A 22,306-nucleotide genomic window follows, 5' to 3' on the forward strand; every position below is an offset into this window, starting at 1 on the left:
ACTGGACCCGTGCCCCTCCTGGTTGGTGCTGGCCACGCAGGAGGTGACCCGAGGCTGGCTCCAGGCGATTACGAGCGCTTCTTTGGTGGAGGGTGTCTTTCCAGCCGCCTTGAAAGAGGCGGTGGTGAGGCCCCTCCTCAAGAAGCCTTCCTGGACCCGGCTGTTTTAGGTAATTATCGTCCGGTCTCCAACCCGCTTGGCGAAGGTTGTTGAGAGTATGGTGGCATATCAGTTTCCTTACACCTGGATGAAACTGTCTATCTAGACCCGTTCCAGTCCGGTTTCCGGCCCGGTTACAGCACGGAGACGGCTTTGGTCGCGTTGGTGGATGATCTCTGGAGGGCCAGGGATAGGGGTTGTTCCTCTGCCCTGGTCCTATTAGACCTCTCAGCGGCTTTCGATACCATCGACCATGGTATCCTGCTGCGCCGGTTGGAGGGATTGGGAGTGGGAGGCACCGTTTATCGGTGGTTCTCCTCCTATCTCTCTGACCGGTCGCAGTCGGTGTTGACAGGGGGGCAGAGGTCGGCCCCGGGGCCCCTCACTTGTGGGGTGCCGCAGGGATCGATCCTCTCGCCCCTTCTGTTCAACATCTACATGAAGCCGCTGGGTGAGATCATCAGTGGGTTCGGTGTGAGGTACCAGCTGTACGCGGATGACACCCAGCTGTACTTTTCCACACCGGACCACCCCAACGAAGCTATCGAAGTGCTGTCCCGGTGCCTGGAGGCCGTACGGGTCTGGATGGGGAGAAACAGGCTCAAGCTCAATCCCTCCAAGACAGAGTGGCTGTGGATGCCGGCATCCCGGTACAGTCAGCTAAATTCGCGGCTGACCATCGGTGGCGAGTCATTGGCCCCGATGGAGAGGGTGCGCAACTTAGGCGTCCTCCTGGATGAACGGCTGTCTCTAGAAGATCATTTGACGGCCGTCTCCAGGAGAGCGTTCTACCAGGTTCGCCTGGTGCGCCAGTTGCGCCCCTTTCTGGACCGGGAGGCCCTTTGCACGGTCACTCACGCCCTTGTGACGTCTCGCCTGGATTACTGCAACGCTCTCTACATGGGGCTTCCCTTGAAGGGCATCCGGAGGCTGCAGTTAGTTCAGAATGCGGCTGCGCGGGTGATAGAGGAGCCCTCGTGGCTCCGCATAACACCCATCCTGCGCAGGCTGCACTGGCTACCTGTGGCCTTCCGGGTGCGCTTCAAGGTTTTGGTGACCATCTTTAAAGCGCTCCATGGCATAGGGCCGGGTTATCTACGGGACCGCCTACTGCGACCAGATACCTCTCACCGACCCGTGCGCTCTCACAGAGAGGGACTCCTCAGGGTGCCGTCAGCTAGGCAGTGTCGGGTGGCGGCGCCCAGGGGAAGGGCCTTCTCTGTGGGGGCTCCCACCCTCTGGAACGAACTCCCCCCAGGACTCCGTCAACTTCCTGACCTTCGAACCTTCCGTCGCGAGCTCAAGACACATTTATTCATCTGTGCAGGACTGGCTTAGATTTTTAAATTTAGAGGGGTTTTAAATTGATTTTAATATTTATATTTGATACTTATATTTCTATTTTTAATAATTCGGGCGCTAGAATAAGTTTTTTAAGGATTATTTTAATTTGTATATTGATATTGATGTTTTATATGCCTGTAAACCGCCCTGAGTCCTTTGGGAGATAGGGCGGTATATAAATTCGAATAAACTAAACTAAACTAAACTAAACTAAACTAATAACAGTTCTGCTATGTTATACAACAGGAGGAACTAAATAATTTTTATTAAGGAAACTAGGAAATAATGCAAGGTGATTTGACTACCAGAACTGGTATGACCGCTACCTTTGACTTTCATGCTGGTGTGTGTGTGTGTGGTGTGTGGTGTGTGTATGTATGTAATCAGCAGATGCGTTAGACGCCTTCTGTAATTCTGTTGAAATAATTGCAAAAATACTTTCCATGAAGATGATACTAATAAAGGAACAAACGTCCTACTTCCAGGAACAAGAGAACCAAAAATTGTATCATATTAGAGGATTAGATACCTCACTGAGTACTGTAGTGTTTTCCTTTATCTAAAACAAACACCACATGAGTCATAGTGGAGGAGTGAGGTGCATCATGGAAATTCAGCAATAATTTGGCCTCCTGTGGCAAACCATTGCAGACAGGAATGAAAAACCAAAGGAATTTAAGCTTCGAATTCGCAAAGTGCCAAAGAAATGGGAGAAATCTAAGCTATAGCTGAAAGGAAAAGGAAAGACAGTAATTCTTGCTGAAACAAAGCTAGAATTTTTAAAATGTTTCCTGCCTCAGCAGGAAATTTTATAATTTTATAATTAAATTTTATAATAAATTTTATAATAAATTTTATATTAGAAATTTTATAAGATGGTAATATTCATATATATATATATATATATATATATATATATATATATATATATATATATATATATATATATATATATATATATATATATATATATATATATATATAGGCCCCTACGCACATGGGGAGGCACGCTGGATCTGATTTATATCTCTGGTCAGTGGTTAAATGATCTGATACTAGACGATTTAGTAACAGAACCAATGTCATGGTCCGATCATTTTCTCCTTCGCCTAGACTTCCAAACCGCCACCCACCATCGCAGGGAGACGGAACCTACACGTTGGTTCCGTCCCAGGCGCCTGATGGACCCTGAGAGGTTCCTGACGGAGCTTGGGCCATTCCCTGAGGATCTGGCCCATGGCACGACTGAGGAACTAGTTGCGGCCTGGGAACAGGCGCGGCTGGGGCCTTGGACCGTGTCGTGCCTTTGCGACCTCTGACCCGGCGCAGATCTCGTCCGGCCCTTGGTTCTCCGAGGCTGAGGGAGATGAAACGCCGGAGAAGACGCCTAGAGTACTTGGAGGTCCAGTCGTTCTGAAGCTGATCGGACACTAGTTAGGTCCTATTCTAGGACCTACCTAGTGGCAATGAGGGAGGCGAGGCGTTCCTACGCCCCCACCCTCATTGCGTCGGCAGATAACCGCCCGGCCGCCCTGTTTGGTGACCCGCTCCTCCTTCATCAGGAGGTGCGGGATGACCCTTACAGGGCGTGCCGAGGAGTTTAGTGGTTATCTATACGACAAAATCGCTCAGCTCCGGGATGGTCTGGACCGAAATTGGGATGATCAAGCGAGGAGAGGAGGCACGTCTTGTTGAGTCGGTTTGGGATGAGTTTGACCCTGTGGCTCCGAGGACGTGGACAGGTTGTTGGGAGGCTCCACGCCACCACATGTTTACTGGATCCGTGTCCCTCCTGGCTGGTGCTGGCCACTCAGGAGGTGACACGAGGCTGGCTCCAGAGGATTACAAATGCTTCTTTGTTGGAAGGGGTTTTCCCTGTCGTCTTGAAAGAGGCGGTGGTGAGACCCTCCTTAAGAAGCCCTCTTTGACCCGCTATTTTGGGAAATTATCGGCCAGTCTCCAACCTTTGCTTTGTTGCGAAGGTTGTAGAGAGTGCTGTGGCGCGTCGGCTACCCCAATACCTGGAAGAATCCGTCTATCTAGACCCGTTCCAGTCCGGCTTCCGACCCGGCTACAGCACGGAGACAGCTTTGGTCGCATTGGTGGATGATCTCTGGAGGGCCAGGGACAGGGTTATTCCTCTGCCCTGGTCCTATTAGACCTCTCAGCGGCTTTTGATACCATCGACCATGGTATCTTGCTGCGCCGGTTGGGGATTGGGAGTGGGAGGCACCGTTATCGGTGGTTCTCCTCCTATCTCTCCGACCGTCGCAGACGGTGTTGACAGGGGGGCAGAGGTCGACCGCGAGGGCCCTCACTTGTGGGGTGCCGCAGGGGTCGATTCTCTCGCCTCTTCTGTTCAACATCTACATGAAGCCGTTGGGTGAGATCATCAGTGGCTTTGGGGTGAAGTACCATCAGTACGCTGATGACACTCAGCTGTACTTCTCCACCCCAGGTCACCCCAATGAAGTTGTTGAAGTGTTGTCCCGGTGTTTGGAAGCCGTACGGGTCTGGATGGGGAGAAACAGGCTCAAGCTCAATCCCTCCAAGACGGAGTGGCTGTGGATGCCGGCATCTCGATTCAGTCAGCTGCAGCTGCAGCTGACTGTTGGAGGCGAGTTATTGGCCCCAAAGGATAGGGTGCGCAACTTAGGTGTCCTCCTGGATGAGCGGCTGTCGTTTGAAGATCATTTGACGGCCGTCTCCAGGGGGGCCTTCCACCAGGTCCGCCTGGTTCGGCAGTTGCGCCCCTTCCTTGATCGGGATGCCTTGTGCACAGTCACTCACGCACTCGTTACCTCTCGCTTGGATTATTGTAATGCTCTCTACATGGGATCCCCTTGAAGTGCACTCGAAGGCTTCAGTTAGTCCAGAATGCAGCTGCGCGGGTGATAGAGGGAGTGTCGCGTACCTCCCATGTAACACCTCTCCTGCGCAGACTGCACTGGCTACCTGTGGCTTTCCGGGTGCACTTTAAGGTTTTGGTTATGACCTTTAAAGCGCTCCATGGCTTAGGGCCTGGGTACTTACGGGACCGTCTGCTGTTACCATATGCCTCCCACCGACCCGTACGCTCTCACAGAGAGGGACTTCTCAGGGTGCCGTCCGCCAAGCAGTGCCGGCTGGCGGCCCCCAGGGGAAGGTCCTTCTCTGTGGGGGCTCCCACACTCTGGAACGAACTTCCCCCGGGTCTGCGCCAAATACCTGACCTTCGGACCTTTCGCCGCGAACTGAAGACACACCTTTTTATTCGCGCGGGGCTGGCTTAAATTTTATGGATTTTATAGTTTTTATTATGAATTTTAAATGGGGTTTTAGTATCTATATTTTTACATTTTTAAGGCAAATTATAATAAGTTTTTAATCTTGCATTTTATATAATACTGTCTTGTCTGCTTTTATTTGCCTGTACACCGCCCTGAGTCCTTCGGGAGAAGGGCGGTATAAAAATTAAATAAATGAAATGAAATATATACACATGCTCTAAAAGAAAGCACCTTTGCATAGGCATCACTCACTTAGTAATAGAAAAAAATAATCTTCCCTCTGAAACTTGGAAACTAAGTTGGATTACCAAAAAAGCAGAATAATAAAGCCTCCTTAACAAAAACTACCAAGAAAAAATTAGAAATTAAACAAAGCTTGATAGAAGAGCCGGGTGCCTTTTGCCTTAAATGACTTAGTACTATTTCATAGTTCTGGAAACATTAACTTAGGGAACTGTTCTGTCATAGTTTTACTAAGACCCAGCAATCAGTAATGTAAAAGGGAAGAATTCAGCAAGAAGTCTGTGTAATACAGGTAAACAGTTCATTTAGTGACTGTTCAAGCACTGAAAAAAGTGATTTATGACCATTTTTCATACTTACATCTGTTGCAGCATCCCTGTGGTCATGTGATCAAAATTCAGATACTTGTCAGCTGACTCATGTTTATGACGGTTGTAGTGTCCCGGGATCATGTAATCACCTATTGTGACCTTCTGACAAGCAAAGTCAATGGTGAAACCAGATTCACTTAACAGTCATGTTACTAGCTTAACAACTGTGGTGATTCACTTAACAATTGTGGCAAGAAAGGTTGTAAAATGGGGCAAAACTCGCTTAACAAATGTCTCACTTGGCAACATACATTTTGGGCTCAATTGTGGTTGTAAGCCAAGGACTACCTATAGTGCTTTTTTTTCTTTTTTCAAACTCACATTCATATAGATATATAAAGCCATTCATTTAGATTGCTATACATGTTAATATTCAAGAAAAAATGAAAATGAAGTTGGAAATGTTAACAATGTTGATAAATTGTAAGATCATAGTTACAGAAGATAATAGGAGAAATGCTAACTGTGGATGTGTTTGCATATGGATGCTATCTTACTTAATATGTATATGAAGATTGCATCTGCACCTGATTGAAAGATTGCCCTCATTGTTCCCCTATACCTGTGATGGTGAACTTATGGCACGTGTGCCAGAGGTGGCATGCAGAGCCCCCTCTGTGAGTATGCATGCGTCGCCAGCTGCTCTTCCGGGTTCCACCCTGCACATGCGCACCGGCCAGCTGGTCTTCGCTCAAAGACCAGCTGGCACAGTGGAACCCGGAAGAGAGCAGCTGGCCAATTTGTATGCGCGCCGGACCAGCTGTCTGGCATACATGTGCATGATGGAACCCGGAAGAGCAGTTGGCCACTGCGTGCTTGTGTGCCCGTTAGCTGCTCTCTTGCGGGTTCTGGCACTCCAGCGCATGCATGCTCCAGTTTCAGCATTCAGTGCCGAAAAGGTTAGCCATCACTGCCCTATACAAATCAAAAAATGGAAAGAGTGACTACAAGAACTGCCAATAATGATTTAATATTAAATGAATATGGATTGAATATGAAAATGAGCAATCAATACAAAATAATTGTATTAAATAAATAATAGTTTAATTGCAAAGTAAATATATGAAGGAAGAATGAAAAGATTAATAAAAAGGAGATGACCAGTAAATCATGGCTCAATGAAGCTGATACTATCCCAAAAAAGAGACTGATGAGATGTTTAAAGAACAATGAGCAAGATATGAATTGATGCATAGACAGTGTAAATTGTGATGGTTTGCAATGATAAAAAGTAAAAACATATATAACGAAAGATGTTTAGTCATATTTCCTTTTTTCTTATCATATCTTTAATTTCTTTTGCTTATAAGTTCTTTAAGAAATCTCCTTCAGATATTAATGAAATATGCTGTCTCATGCAGCTTTAAACATCTAGTGTTATTTTCTCAAGAGTTTTCTTGAAGTCTGGTAAATGTCAAGCAGATCTCAAAGCTCTCACCCATTAGAGTTGTTCACATCTTATAGATGACACCTGGCTTCTGGGGAGGAGCTACTTCAGTACAATAGTAGCACTTGAAATGGCTTCTTCCTGAATGCTGTCAATTGAGGTATCATCTCTTGACCATTTGATTTCGGGGAATCTGCTTCACTTGTCCCTGGATTTTTCTCCTTTGAAAAATATCTTCAAGTGCCAGCTTCAAGAGAAGTGGTGATGTTTAACTTGATGCTGTGGTGCAAAACTTATCCAATGAATGCCATTAGGTGGCGAGGATCCAAACTATCATTTTATTTTTTTTAGCTAGTGGGTACAGTCAGTTACTGGTCTCTTATACCCAGTTGCCCCAACAGCAAAGAGCCACAAGGTTACACAGAACTAATATAGATTTTTTGATTAAAGGCGATTTGAAAATATGTACCGTATATACTCGAGTATAAGCCGATCCGAATATAAGCCGAGGCACCTAATTTTACCACAAAAAACTGGGAAAAACTATTGACTCGAGTATAAGCCGAGGGTGGGAAATGAGGCAGCTACTGGTCAATGTAAAAAATAAAGATAGAGCCAAGTAAAATAACATGAATATTTATTTGAACGAAAAACAATAAAAGTGCAAAAGGGGGAAGGAGGATTCCCAGCTTTAGAAAATTTAGAACTACGCCGCCTTTGGTATGACCTGAGCATAGCTCATAAAATTATCTGCTACAATGTACTTCCTATCAATGACTACTTCAGCTTCAACCACAACAATACACGAGAACACAATAGATTCAAACTTAAAAGTGAACCTCTCCAATCTAGATTGCAGAAAATGTGACTTCAGTAACAGAGTTGTTAATGCCTGGAATGTGCTACCTGACTCTGTGGTCTCTTCCCAAAACCCCCAAAGACTATCTAGTATTGACCTCACCCCATTCCTAAGAGGTCTGTAAGGGGCGTGCATAAGAGCACCAGCGTGCCTACCGTCCCTGTCCTAATGTTCCCTTTAGTTGTATTCCTTTTATGTATTCAATTCATGCTTATATTTATATAATTATTTAATATGTATTTGACAAAATAAAATGAATGAATGAATGAATGAATAGAATAGAATAGAATAGAATTTTTATTGGCTAAGTGTGATTGGACACACAAGGAATGAATGAATGAATGAATGAGTGAGTGAGTTACTTCAACAACATTGTCTCACAGAAATTGACAATACAACTGCAAGCATGAAAATGAGTCCTCCTTTAGCTTCCAAGGGACCAGGGTGCCTCTGAAGGTCTCTAAGCACTAAGAACCCAGCACAAATCTAAGCCTGTATGCACACCAATAGTGAAAATACCCTGCACAGTGTCTCTTGGCAGAGAAGGTTAATTTTCATAGACGTTGGGGTGGCTCTTTTTTTTTTTTTGGCAGGGCAATAAGGGTCTCTAATATCATTAAACCCAAGTGTGAGGAAAAAGACAGCAGCTAAAATGTTAAGGCCAGTTGTGTGACCTTCTCCAATACAGTTGGCCTGGCTGTTTGCCAAAACTTAAAACACCCTCCCATCCCCCCCTCCCTGCTAAAGCTTCTTTCTTAAAACAATTGTGGTCTTTGCCTTTCATGTCGCTCAACCTTTCACCTGCCAGGTTCCTAGCCCTTCACCCTTGACCCACTGCTGTGTTTGCTTAGCATTGTGCCAATCGACTTTAGAAGTCTGTGTGTGTGTGTGTGTGTGAGAGAGAGAGAGAGAGAGAGGAGGGAGGGAGGAGTGCAAAGGGGAAGGAGGATTCCCAGCTCTAAACAAAGGAAATCCCGGAATGCCAGCGCCGAAGGCGGTGCTCGTTCCTCCTCCCTTGCTCAAAAGCCCCAATAACCTTCACCAGCAAGGTAGACCCCCACGGGAAGGAAGGGACGGCTGACTCACCGAGCATCTGGCTGAAGAGCAGCTGCTCCAGGTCGCCCAGCACGGTGACTACTAGCTCGGGATCGACCTTCAGGAAAGCCTTCTCCTCCGTCGGGGCCCCCTTCCCGGCCGGTTGAGTGGCCGTTTGGGGCGGCCGGTTGGGGCAGCGCTGCCGAAGAGAAGGAAGGGACTAGGCACACAGGCGCGCACACACACGCCCAGCTTCTGAAGCACGGAGGAGAAGAAAGAATGAAAGAAGGGAGGAACGGCCCTCCTCTCTCTCTCTCTCTCTTCCAGCGCCAAGAGAAGGGACTAGGGCACACAGGCGCGCACGCACCCCCAGCTCCTGAAGCACGGAGGGAGAAGAAGGAATGAAAGAAGGGGAGGAATGGCCCCTCCTTTCTCTCTCTCCCTCCCTTCCAGCGCCGCCGAAGAGAAGGGGACTAGGGCACACAGGCGCGCACACACACGCCCAGCTTCTGAAGCACGGAGGGAGAAGAAAGAATGAAAGAAGGGGAGGAACAGCCCCTCCTTTCTTTCTCTCTCTCTCTCTCTTCCAGCGCCACCAAGAGAAGGGACTAGGGCACACAGGCGCACACACACACGCCCAGCTTCTGAAGCACGGAGGAGAAGAAAGAATGAAAGAAGGGAGGAACGGCCTCCTTTCTCTCTCTTTCTCTTCCAGCGCCGCCGAAGAGAAGGAAGGGGACTAGGGCACACAGGCGCGCACACACACGCCCAGCTTCTGAAGCACGGAGGGAGAAGAAAGAATGAAAGAAGGGGAGGAACGGCCCCTCCTTTCTCTCTCTTTCTCTCTTCCAACGGGAAAACGCTCTTTCGCTTGCGGGGGAGAGGGCGAGCCCGACTCCTCCTGCCCGAATCGCACCGTGCGAGTGCTGATGGGGAGCTGCCGAGTCCGGCCTGAGCTTGCCGGCTGCTAGAGCGCGAGGCCCGGGAGGCTGAGGAAGGAGCGGCGGCGGCGGTGTTGCAGCCCAGCCGGGCTCGCACAGCATGGGTAAGGCGGGAGAGGAAGGAGCCTTCGCTCCATTACTCCGATGGAATGACCTTTTCTTCTGGCCTTTGGGGTGGCTCTCGCGGCGGCGAGCTCGCGCGGTCGGGAAACCTCCTCCTCAGCCGAGAAGGCTGGCGGCTCCCCTGCCCAGCCCTCTCACTGCACCACCAGGGCTTCCCCGCGCCAATGCACAGCCCGCCAAGTTTGCGCCGTCCGCCCACCAGACACGGGAATGGGGGCCGGCCTGGGGGCGACAAATCCCGCGAGACCTCGGCGGGCCCGCTCCCCGTCCCTCCCATGGGAGTCCGTTTGGTACCCCCTCCTGTGCGGGGTTCCCGAAGACGTAGACTCGAGTATAAGCCGAGGGGGCGCTTTTCAGCACAAAAAACGTGCTGAAAAACTCGGCTTATACTCGAGTATATACGGTATGTATTAATTGGACACCCCTATTTTATAACTTTACAACTGGTAAAGAAACAAGATAATTAGAAAAAAGACACATATCCTTCATAAATAAACATATTCTTTGAAATGGAAGATAGCAGTCTTCAAATATGACAACTATTATTCTAATGAGCTAATTCTAACCCCATTAAGGGAGAAGAAATAAGAAAATGCAGCACTACATTTCCTTGAATTTACTGCCTCTTTTCAAGCTATGTATTCCATAATCAATGAATCACTAAAAAGTTCAAATTAGCATAGCATTTCATTCTTAAAGGTGACATCAAAAGAATACAGCTAAAAGTACATACTCTACTTTTATAATGGATTCACTTTGAATTCTTATTCCAACTACCTGCACATATTTTTTTTTAAATGGAAGCAAGGGGATGCTGCAATCATTTCTAACAGTTTCCTCTTAAAGAAATGGAAGGGCAGGACTATGAAAGAAGGTTTGAATTAGAGGAAAGGTGCTTGAAGGCTGGTCATCTGTTAGGCCTTTTAAGGCAAGTAAGTGCCATCAGCCAGAGGTTGCCCAACTGTACTATACCTAGCATATTGTGAATTTGACATAAATTCATCATTTCCCTATTCTCATAATGAGGGGGGATATGAAATATGTCTTTCAATACTGTATGAGTACCAATTTAGTATTCTATCTGAAATAAATACATAAATAATTAAAAACTCTCAGTAGTATAAATTAAGTTTACTCGCATATGACTCTGATATAAGAAAGAAGCTTAAAACAGGATTTAAAGATGGAAAATGGAAAACAAAACCAGGATAGAAAAATATGATAATACAGAAGAAGATTTGTGCATTAAGAAACCAAAGGAATAAATTAGGTTGAAAAAGCAGGAATAGATTCATAGATTGAAGAAAATAACTTAGATGTGGAATATGAGATGTAAACCATGTAGATGTTTGTAATATTGATTAAACCAAGGACATTTAGCAAATCATGTTTTGGTAATATTTAATATTTCTACCTTGCTTTTTAAAATTTTGTCTAGAATAACCTGAAAAAAGTATTTCCATCTATTTAAATGAGAAAAAAAATTAGACAATAGCATCAACAAATCTCTTCTAACTTTTAACAATAATATGTGGTAGTGTGCTGCAGACAGCTTTATTGGCTTATGAGATCTTCAGGAATTTTGTGAGCTAGCTGAGAGCAGAGTTGAGCTGTACCATGTCGCATATTGATCAGCTGTTTGGTGGCTCGTAACAGAGCCTGTCCATGGTAATAAATTATGCATTTACTAGTATATCACTGGTTGTTTGTTCACAAATTGTAGACTTGTGCAACTACTCTGTCTTTATTCCTCACTACAGGCTTACCCTGAGTTTGTCCTAACTTACCTAGAAGAATTAAATGTAAAAGAGATGGTCCAGATCAAATGCTCCACACATGAGGTCCAGTCTGTACTTCATCAAAAGATAGATGACAACTCAGAAGACATCCCTGTTCTACACCAGAACCAGGGGGAGGTCAGAGCAACTAGCTTTTTTTTTTCCCCAGAGGAAAATCGTTTGAAGGGAGATATTACAATTTAACATATATGGCTCCAAAAAAGAGAGCAACAATACAAAAGAGAATACTCAATATACAAATATAAAATTTAATTTAATAAATAAATATCCTACTTTTTTTTTTAAAAAAAAAGTATTTTCCCCATGATTTATATTAAAGTTCTCTGATTGCTGAGTTTTATTCAACATAAGCATTATGATTCAGTATATGTTAATTCCACAGGTTTTAGAAAATAGTGACCGCAACAGCAAGAAGAAGCAACTTTCCAGACCTTTGGACGCCCATTTAATGCCTAAAGGTACCTCAGGCGAGAATTGCCAGCTGGCAGTAGCATTGGTGAGGAAACTGGAAGAGAAACATCCTAAGGCCTCAGCTCAAAGGTAAGCTAGTGACAGAGTTGATATTTATTGTTCAATGACATTAGATGTTTTCCTTCAGTTTTATGTAAGATTGATTTCCTGGATCTTAGTGAAATATCTCAAAAGCCCTCTGGCTTGCAAGGAGAAATGGAGTTTTAACCAAATCTAATGAAAGGGGAGGAAGGAGGTGACATTTATGCAGGTTTTTTAAAAAAAGATTGATGTCTACACTTATCACTGAGGACAAAGTATCATTACGTATTATGCATGAATTGTAGCATAACCCCATAAAGTGTATAATTTATGGTATTTAATTATCATTTATTAATCTACATATGTAAAATAACAGTTTTCTAGATTCATATAAATAAATAGTTGTAAATTCCCTTGGTGTCTTAAATGGATGTTATATTGACCATTGTAAGAAGATAACACTTATACATTTAATACAGATTTGCAATGAAATTACTAAAATGCATTAAAAGGTAAAATAAAAAACCTTAATAAACTAAAACGTTTACATCTTTCAATTCCTATTTTAACTATATAAAATAATACTAAATGCTTCCATTCTATTCTTTCTTTAAATATGCATCTCATACAGTTTTCATAATAAACTTATGGAGCCTATTTAAGGGTTATTAGCTTTATATTACATAAATCTGAGCTTTACTGAAATAAGTCCAGCATTACATTATATTTATATTTTTCCTTCCTTTCTTCATAATGTATATCAGCTTTGAAGTGTTCAAGACTCAAGTGAAGAATTTTATAATAGATATGTATACGGAATTCTGTACTGCTCTCTCAGTTGTCAGAGGTGATTATGTATAATAATAATAATAATAATAATAATAATAATAATAATAATAATAATAATAATAATAATAATAATTATTATTATTATTATTATTATTATTATTATTATTATTATTATTTAATTTGTATACCGCCCTTCTCCCGAAGGACTCAGGGCGGTGAACAGGCAGATAAAATAAAAACGATACATTTTAATAAAAACAATATTTAAAAAACTTATTCCAATAGCCTAAATTTAAAATACTATACAAAATATAAAATAAACCCCAATAAAATCCGTATTTAAAAAACCCTATTAAGCCAGTCCTGCTCGAAAGAATAAATATGTTTTAAGCTTGCGGCGAAAGGTCCGGAGGTCTGGAAGTTGTCGAAGTCCTAGGGGAAGCTCATTCCAGAGGGTAGGTGCCCCCACAGAAAAGGTTCTCCCCCTGGGGGTCGCCAGCCTGCACTGTTTGGCTGACGGCACCCTGAGGAGGCCCTCTCTATGAGAGCGTACCGGCCGGTGGGAGGCATGTGGTAACAGAAGGTGGTCCCGAAGATATCCCGGTCCTATGCCATGGAGCGCTTTAAAGGTGGTAACCAACACCTTGAAGTGCACTCGGAAAACCACAGGTAGCCAGTGCAGCCTGCGCAGGATCGGTGTTATATGGGAGCCACGAGTGGCTCCCTCTATCACCCGCGCGGCTGCATTCTAAACTAACTGAAGTCTCCGGGTGCACCTCAAGGGGAGCCCCATGTAGAGAGCGTTACAGTAGTCCAGGTGAGAAGTGATGAGGGCGTGAGTGACCGTGCATAAGGCATCCCGGTCTAGAAAGGGGCGCAACTGGCGGACCAGGCGAACCTGGTAAAAAGCTCTCCTGGATACGGTCGCCAAGTGATCTTCAAAAGACAACCGTCCATCCAGGAGAACCCCCAAATTGCGCACCCTCTCCATTGGGGCCAATGATTCGCCCCCAACAGTCAGCCGCGGTTGCAGCTGACTGTACCGGGATGCCGGCATCCACAGCCACTCAGTCTTGGAGGGGTTGAGCTTGAGCCTGTTTCTCCCCATCCAGACCCGTACAGCCTCCACACACCGAGACAACACTTCAACAGCTACATTGGGGTGGTCAGGGGTGGAAATGTACAGCTGGGTGTCATCCGCGTACAGTTGATAACTCACCCCAAAACCACTGATGACCTCGCCCAGCGGCTTCATGTAGATGTTGAAATGATGGCATTTCTGTTTCTTTTCAACTATCCACCAGCTTTTGAACATGCTTTGTGGAATAATGTCCTGAATAACTGCTAGCTTACATTATGGTATTTATGGCTGGATTATTGTAATGTATATTACGTAGGGCTGCTCTTGAAGACTATCAGAAACTGCAGCTGGGCCAGAATGCAGCTTCATGGGCAATTCTGATACTCACAGTTTGCCCGAGTTACATCATTGTTCTGTGAACTGTACAGTCTTCCACTTGGTTTCTAGGTGCAGTTCAAGGAGTGGTTATCACCTTTAAAATTCTATATGGCAGAGGGCCAGATTATTTGTGGGACTACATTTGTCCAAGTCTTTGGAATAGTTCCCCATCTGAGATCTGAGGCCTCTACCCTTTTAGCCATTCAGAAGGGCCTGAAGACCTGGATGTTCCCCCAAGCACTGGTCTAGGATGGAGCTAAGTCATGAGGGTAGTGCCTGGTTTTATTCCTCTTTCATTTGTTTTATTCGTCTTTTTATTGGATGTTGTGAGCCACCTGGAATTGCTTTGTAAGGTAGATAAGCATATAAATCCTTTTAATAAATAAAAATATATAGTATATTTAATATATAAATAAATTTAGATTTAATAATGTAATTTTTAATGGGTCAACAGTAAGTCAAATTTCATGCCAGTCTTTTTTTAAAATATATTTTTATTGTTTGCATATAAATATATTGAATACAGTGTAACTGTCCTCACATTCCACTTACCATGGAACAAAGATAGAAACAAATAACATACGTACTATTTTAAAGAGCGCTAGTGTTGTACATTTATTTTGGATCATCATATTCTAGAATGTCAAGTTTCATGCCAGTCTTAAAGGCAGACACAGGCTATACTGTGATACATGTTCTTCAATGATTCTGGAGTTAGATAGCCTTCAGTTCTAGGAAACACCTTCTTGATAGGCAGAGTTTGCCAACCTTTGATCTATACTTCTTACTATTTTCTCCTATAATTAGATACTATATATTAGGTATTAGGTATTATATATGATGTCAGGGTTCCAAGTAATAGACCCATAGCAAGCAAAACTCCGAGGCAGGTAGATTCCTCAAAGAATCAGCTTCAGGGTTGACATATGACTGAGGCCCGCTGTGATTAAAAAAGTTCTGGGATGTTCTGGATCTGTATTTAGAATTCTGATTAGAATCTAACTTTGAGAGTGTGGTTTGGAGCATCTTTGGCTTTAATCCAGGGCTAAAATCCAGCCAGTGATAACAGATTAAAAGTTGCAGAGGTCAGTGATGTGTAACAGAAGAAGGAACTCTTATTATCCTAAGAGCCACTTCTGATTCATTAGCTCCAAGCAATATTCCTGTAACATCTCAAATTTTTCATTTAAAGAATCAGTGGCTTCACTAAGTTTTGTAGAACAAAGGTCCCCAACCCCTGGACCGTGGCCCACTACCATGTCATGGCCTATTTGGAATGTGTGCTGTGTGGCTGGACAGAGCATATGCATGCGTGCAGGTCAACTTGCACGAGCAGCGGGCCAGCAGGGGTTCGCGCAAGGGCTGTGTGCAAGCATGCATGCGTACCAGCCCACTGCTCATGCAGCTTAGTTCCCCTCTCTCCACCCCTAGCTGGGCCAGCAAGCCGCAAAGGTTGGTAACCACTGTTTTAGAAGATACATTATATTATTTTTCTATATTTTAATATATTCCAGATTAATAATATGATTCACTCTAAAATATTTTTTGAAATCTCTGAGTAATATAATTAATGAAAAATAGGATCCAAAATGAATTAGTATGGTAAAGGAAAATATTCTCCTGTCGTATTATTTTTTCTGTAATGGCAATGGGTAAAAATTGATGATCTGAAATACTAAATATGAAAATGTTCTGTTTTTTCTTGTTCCCAAGGGGATGGGAGGCAATGTAAAGCTTTTTCTTATTATTCCAATTTTATGCTAGTAAGGATTCTGCCATAAAAGAGGACTTAAGGGATGGAACGTGTTTTTTCATGACTGTCAGCATTTTGTCTTCAATCAAAGTGACTTTATACAGTATGTTGTTAAGTGCAACTGCTCTTAAACAATGGGCATTTCCCACGCCTTTCTATTTCAGCCCCTTGTGTCAGTAAAAGGCACAATCAGGGAACTTTTTGAAAGGGGAAGGTTCTAATGTGAGGAGACAAACAACAGAAAACTTTTCAGAGGTGTTTCATGTCAAATCATTCAATATTTCAGAAAGTTCCTTGATCTTCAAGAACTGTTTTTAGGTTCCAAGAAGATGTAGTAGAAGTAGCATTATGCCCACTGATTTTATCTATAAAGTATATTCATCCAATGTGTAGTTATTTGTTGTACTTGTCGCAATTCTACTTAAAAGGAGCACAGGAGATGACTCCAAATAACTTAAAAGAATATTAGGAAGAAGGCAAAAGATTTTTAGGATATCTTTTCTAATTAAAAGAAAGCCTTTGTTATTCTTTTTTAATTCTGTTGATACAGATTGGACACGAACACTATTTTCTAACAGATTTATTGTTTAAAAATTATTATTTTTTTCTTTCACTGAGTTGCCCTCAGTATCATCCACATTTTTTTGTTTCACTGATTTTGGTAAAATTGGCCATCTATCTACTTTATTCCCACAAGGTAAACAAATTCCTGTAATTTAAATTTAACTAAAAGCACTTTTTTTGTGGTATTGCTTTCCTTTTTAAACTATAGCATATAGACATTTGTGTTTTAATATTTTTTTCAACATCGTCCTTTATTTTCCTTTGTGAGGAATTTATGACAGATTCTTTTGACTGAAAATCCAAGGTTTTCCTCATGATTTATTTGCCATCTAAATGTTCTAAAGGTTAAAGCTTTGAATTGGGGACAAATTAGCTTTCATTACATGCATTTTGACAAAATTATTTAGTTCTCTGTTTGAGCTAGATAATTCAAATCCATTTTTCCTCTCCCTTTCTCAGGACCACAGAAATACTAATTCAAGGTGGTACAAAACTGTGTGTCATTTTTTTTCTCCTGACAATGTGAGGATGCAGTTGTTTGCATTATTATAATAAATGTATATGTATAAATGTAAATGTAAACAAAAAAATTGAGCAACTTACCTTTATTTAAATTGAATAGATGTTGTGGAGGGAGAACTGTAGCAGCCAACAAAGCATGGTGACCCAGCTTGTCACCCAGTGACCTGTGAGAAGGAAATAATCAACTGTGAGTAGCTGTCATCTTAACTGATTCTGACAGTTTGGCTCTGGGCACATCTGTGCTAGTTGCATGGAAAGGCCTTTGTTGTTTTCCCACTAGTGACTTTGCTGACTGCTGTAGGGGTTACTTGCTGCCCTACTCCTACTCTTCCCTCCCTTTCAGGAGCGAAAGCAGCTGCCAGTGATGGGATTGACATTTCTTTCAATGATTTACTTGGCATTTATTTAATTATAAAGTACAAGTTCATATAGGATATTAGACCTTCGCAGGGCATTCTAAGTGAAATTAGGATCCTTCTTGGATTGTACTTTTCCAGTCAAAAACTTGTACATTTTTTAATTTGCATGGAAAATAGTGAGCTGATGGTCTCTCCATTTTATAAAAATATATAAAATGTTTATCTCAATATTTTAATATTGTTAACCGTTTACAGTCCTCAATATTCCAAAATTCCCTTTAGTCAGCTAAAGTTACCATTTTGTCTCATTGCTTTAATTATGCTTGCCTTTTCTGATTTCAATATCATAGTTTCTGTAATGGAGAGTAAATTAATTATGTTTGTTTTCCTTTTCTTTCAGGACTCTTACATGCTAAGATTTTTTTAACCTGAATGTATACAAAGTTATTTTAACCTCTTTGGGTTAAAAGCACAAAATAAGGTGGAAGAGCAAAAGAAAATAAATGCATCATTTGGCATGCAAACTTTTTATGTGCACTTCTCTTTATAGGAACACAAACTGATGTTTACAATGGATAAAACTGGATTACACTCATTAGTTAAGGAGATTTGCATTCATGTGATCTCTTCTACTTATTACCACAGATGCTTCCTGGATCTGCTCTAGAGATCCTCCAAGCTTTCAGAACAGATGTAGGGAGGAGGACTGAAGGGGAAGGGAAATCTGTTAGACCAGCATTTTATTTTTTTTGGCAGATAGCCAGTATTGGATACAACCCAGTCTTAATTGCTCTTTCTTAGTGATAATTTGTTCTGGAATAAAGCAGATGTTTTTCTTCATGGAATAAAATAAATCTGGAACTGTAATGAGAGAAAAAGTATAGTCATGATTCTTTGTTTGCAGACATACTGTAGTCTTTCATGCCAATTTTGAGAAAAAATATATGAATAATTTGACCATAAGTACTGTTTATAATGTAAATGATGGAAGAGAGAATTCCATTTATCAGTAATATATGTATTATCCATTTATGAAAATGACCATTTTATGAAAGCTAACTTTCTTCTTACAGGAATGTCTAAGGAATAAAGTAGATAAGTTTTTATATTTAAATAGAAAAAAGGGGAGGATTTTCTTCAAGCAGAATACAAATATTTTACATAAATAAATGCACATTTAACTTCATTACTGAAAGGTCTTTTTTCAATTTGGCAATGATCCTGTTCCAGTTCCCACCTATCCTAAGGGAGAATGGAACCTCATTAGTTTTGGGAGATCTCTCAGATGTTTCAAGTTCATCAACCACAGTAATCCTGAATAGATTCTAACTGGGGACTGGAAGAGCTATGCTATGCCATCCTGGTTTCATTCCTTATGTACATCGCCTATTTTAGAAGATAATCTAGATAAAATGGGATTATCATTTTGCTCTGACAGCAGATTCTATAAGTATCTGCACCATCCCCTATGCTTTTAATATTTACATCAAGCTTATGAGAAAGTTATCTTGTGATTGGGACTGAGATAGCAATATATGAATGACATTGAATTCTATTTCTTTTTTTCGCTGCATCATGTTCAGTGCTAGGATGTTTTAACCAGATGACTGATGACTCAGTCAGGATCCAGATTTCGGAGCGAGACAGTTTGGTTCAACTGTCTGCATGAATTATAGTCAACTTATTTTGAAGAAGATCGCCGTTCTTTTCTAACATCAGAATCATAGCTTTGCTCTTGATACCACACTGTTTTAGTGGTACAGGTTTTCTCAGTAGTTCAACGCACTTTTTAGCTATATCGGCTGACATACCAGTTTCGAACATTCAATTATTCATGTTTTGGTAACTTCCTGTTTTGGTTATTGCAGTCATTATAAGTGGAGGTGATTTGGAAAGTTTATATAAACCAGAACAGACAGCCAAGTTGTTAATCAGAGCTTTAGCCTTATTATAATATTTCATAGATATTTTACTTCCAATTAATTTCACCATTGTAATGGTAGGAAAAATGGCCTTGGGAAACAGGAAGGAGCCACAGATGCGACAACCAGCATGTAAAAGGTATCTCAGGCCACAGAAGGGGGATGACCAATTTGTAATGGAATAAGCGTTAGGCAGAAAATAAAAAGGAAAGTGGAAAATTGGATCTTATTTCCTAATAGTATAGTATAGCCTTTATTGTCATTGTACATAATATATACAATGAAATCGGTTAAGAGATGGGAAAGAGAGATGTATCTTTCATGGAAAAAATACAGTTAATAGCTCTGCAAAATTTGAAAATAGTGGAGGAGTTAAATATGGATAAACAGACTCTTTATGTTCCTAAAGAGAAATCTGAATATATTGAGAGGGACCTATTCAAAAAGAAGCTTCTTCATTTATGCTCATCAATGGTGTAACTACCATTGAGTAACCTTGCCAGTGATTGCCTAGCATATTGGCCCATCATCCTACATCCAACTGGCTTCACAGTCTCCCTGTGGCTCTTCATGGTGACACAAAGCCCGAATCTATGGAGCCTGTTCCAGGCAGAGTAGGAAATTAAATGGGTCTTTGATGTGCACCACAACATAGAAGGACAGCAGATATTCCATTCCAGTGAACGCACCTGGAAAAATTTTGCAAGATGCCAGAATGTATAATACCATGTGCATTAGACTAACCCTTGGAATGTTGGATTGCAGTCACTAAAACAAGCAAAATAAAGTGCTTCTCTAGAGCTCTCTCAAAAATTTGTCAGAAGTTAGTACGATATCATGTATAATAGGTATTAGAATAAATCTAGATTGTTGGATACCAGATAACCTGATAAAGTGGGAAGAATGCATAGAACACTAAAGTTAGGGATATAACTTTATAAAAAAATTTCTAGAATGAACTTAAATTCCAACATAATAACAGAGTTGGAAAGAAAGAGAAAGACTCAAGTTCAGGTTTACCCCAGCCATGAAATTCACTCAGCGACTTTGAACTACTCAGTATCTCAGCCCAGACCATTTCCCTGGCTTCTTTTTGGAGGGGTAAAATTGAACAGATTAAAAACTATCTATATGTTTGCAGGGTTGGGAGTGCAGATCAAAACAAATAAAAGTATCATGCCATTGTCTATTCTTTTGTACATGTGTGTGACATCACCTCAGAGATAGCTTGCTTCACAGTTGTGCAACATTAATCTTGACCTCTCTTAACCCCCTCCCCTTTCATATGCTTCTGACTATATACTTCATTGAAATCCTGGAGGAAAATAGGATATAAATATAATTAATAAAACAAAATGGTCTTTCTTTAATAATTGGTAGAAGAATTTTATAAATGTTTTTTTTTAAAAAATGCATCTTATTGGCCTTTGTCCCAGATTTATAAGATTTATAACTTAAGTTGAACTTTGTTGCTGCATGCCAGCTTGCACTCAGCATGTGAATGTATTTGCACAGGCATGTGCACAGGTGGATATGTGCATGCTCAGCAACCGTACCTCCAACCCTGATGGCTCACAGTAGAAAGGCTCTAACCTGCAGCGAAGCTATTTGGAGAGAACAAAATGCATTCACATATAAGCAGACACAAACTCATTCAGTACAAATGTAACTATTTGTAGCAAGGACATTAATATAGTGTCTTTGTTTTGTTTCATTCTGATATTATAATAATAATAATAATAATAAGTTGACTGATGTATGTGTTCCTAGAAAAAGTAACTTTTTAAAACGCATATTTCTAGTTCTGGTTCCATTTATTAATGGAATGGAGAGGAAATTCTTATTAATCTCTATAGTCCTTGGACTCTTTCCAACTGGTTACAGTTTTATAGGAATAAAAATCTAACCAATGAATTGAAGAAGGAATACAGTAGTCCAACCTAGCAATAAATAACAAATATGGAATTAGAAACTTAATATTTCTGATAAATGACTTTGTTCTTTAAAGGTCTATTAAAATAGTACTTTTAATAGTAAATAATAATAATAATAATAATAATAATAATAATAATAATAATAATAATAATAATAATAATAATTTAATTTTTATACTGCCCTTCTCCCGAAGGACTCAGGGTGGTTAACAGCCAGATAAAATACAATACAATACAATACAATACAATACAATAAAACCAATTAAAAAACTTATTCAATATGGCCAATAATTTAAATATAAAATACATAATATAAAACCCCATTTAAAATCCAATTTAAAAACCCATTTTATGCCAGTCCTGCTCGGAAGAATAAATACGTCTTCAGTTTGCGGCGAAAGGTCCGGAGGTCAGGAAGTTGACAGAGTCTAGGAGGAAGCTCATTCCAGAGGGTAGGTGCCCCCACAGAGAAGGCTCTCCCCCCGGGGGTCACCAGCCAACATTGTTTGGCTGACGGCACCCTGAGGAGACCCTCTCTATGGGAGCGCACCGGTCGGTGGGAGGCATATGGTAACAGAAGGCGGTCCCGAAGATATCCGGGTCCTATGCCATGGAGCTCTTTAAAGGTGGTAACCAGCACCTTGAAGTGCACCCGGAAGACCCCAGGCAGCCAGTGTAGCTTGCGCAGGAGAGGTGTTATATGAGAGCCACGAATGGCTCCCTCTATCACCCGCGCAGCTGCATTCTGGACCAACTGGAGCCTCCGGGTGGTCCTCAAGGGAAGCCCCATGTAGAGAGCATTGCAGTAGTCCAGGCGAGAAGTGACGAGGGCATGAGTGACCGTGCATGAGAATCCCGGTCTAGAAAGGGGCGCAACTGGTGAACCAGGCCTTAAATTAGTAATAATATTTTTTCTTAGCCATCTTAATACTTGATGTTAACTTAGTATTGTTAAGTTTAAAATTAATATATTTATTTCATT

The 22,306-nt window shown here is 41.7% G+C and overlaps 1 protein-coding gene across 1 annotated transcript in view; it reads left to right on the forward strand.

The window, feature by feature from the left end:
• The window catches only part of DCDC1 (doublecortin domain containing 1), a 321,197-nt gene that overhangs the window by 179,497 nt on the left and 119,394 nt on the right, over nucleotides 1-22,306 (forward strand). The window contains exons 17-18 of the mRNA XM_058160852.1: nucleotides 11,492-11,647; nucleotides 11,913-12,070. Of these exons, the coding sequence (XP_058016835.1) occupies nucleotides 11,492-11,647; nucleotides 11,913-12,070 (314 nt within the window). The remainder of the gene's footprint in view (nucleotides 1-11,491; nucleotides 11,648-11,912; nucleotides 12,071-22,306) is intronic.

This window comes from Ahaetulla prasina, chromosome 1, assembly GCF_028640845.1.
Source record: "Ahaetulla prasina isolate Xishuangbanna chromosome 1, ASM2864084v1, whole genome shotgun sequence".
NCBI classification, from domain to species: domain Eukaryota; kingdom Metazoa; phylum Chordata; class Lepidosauria; order Squamata; family Colubridae; genus Ahaetulla; species Ahaetulla prasina.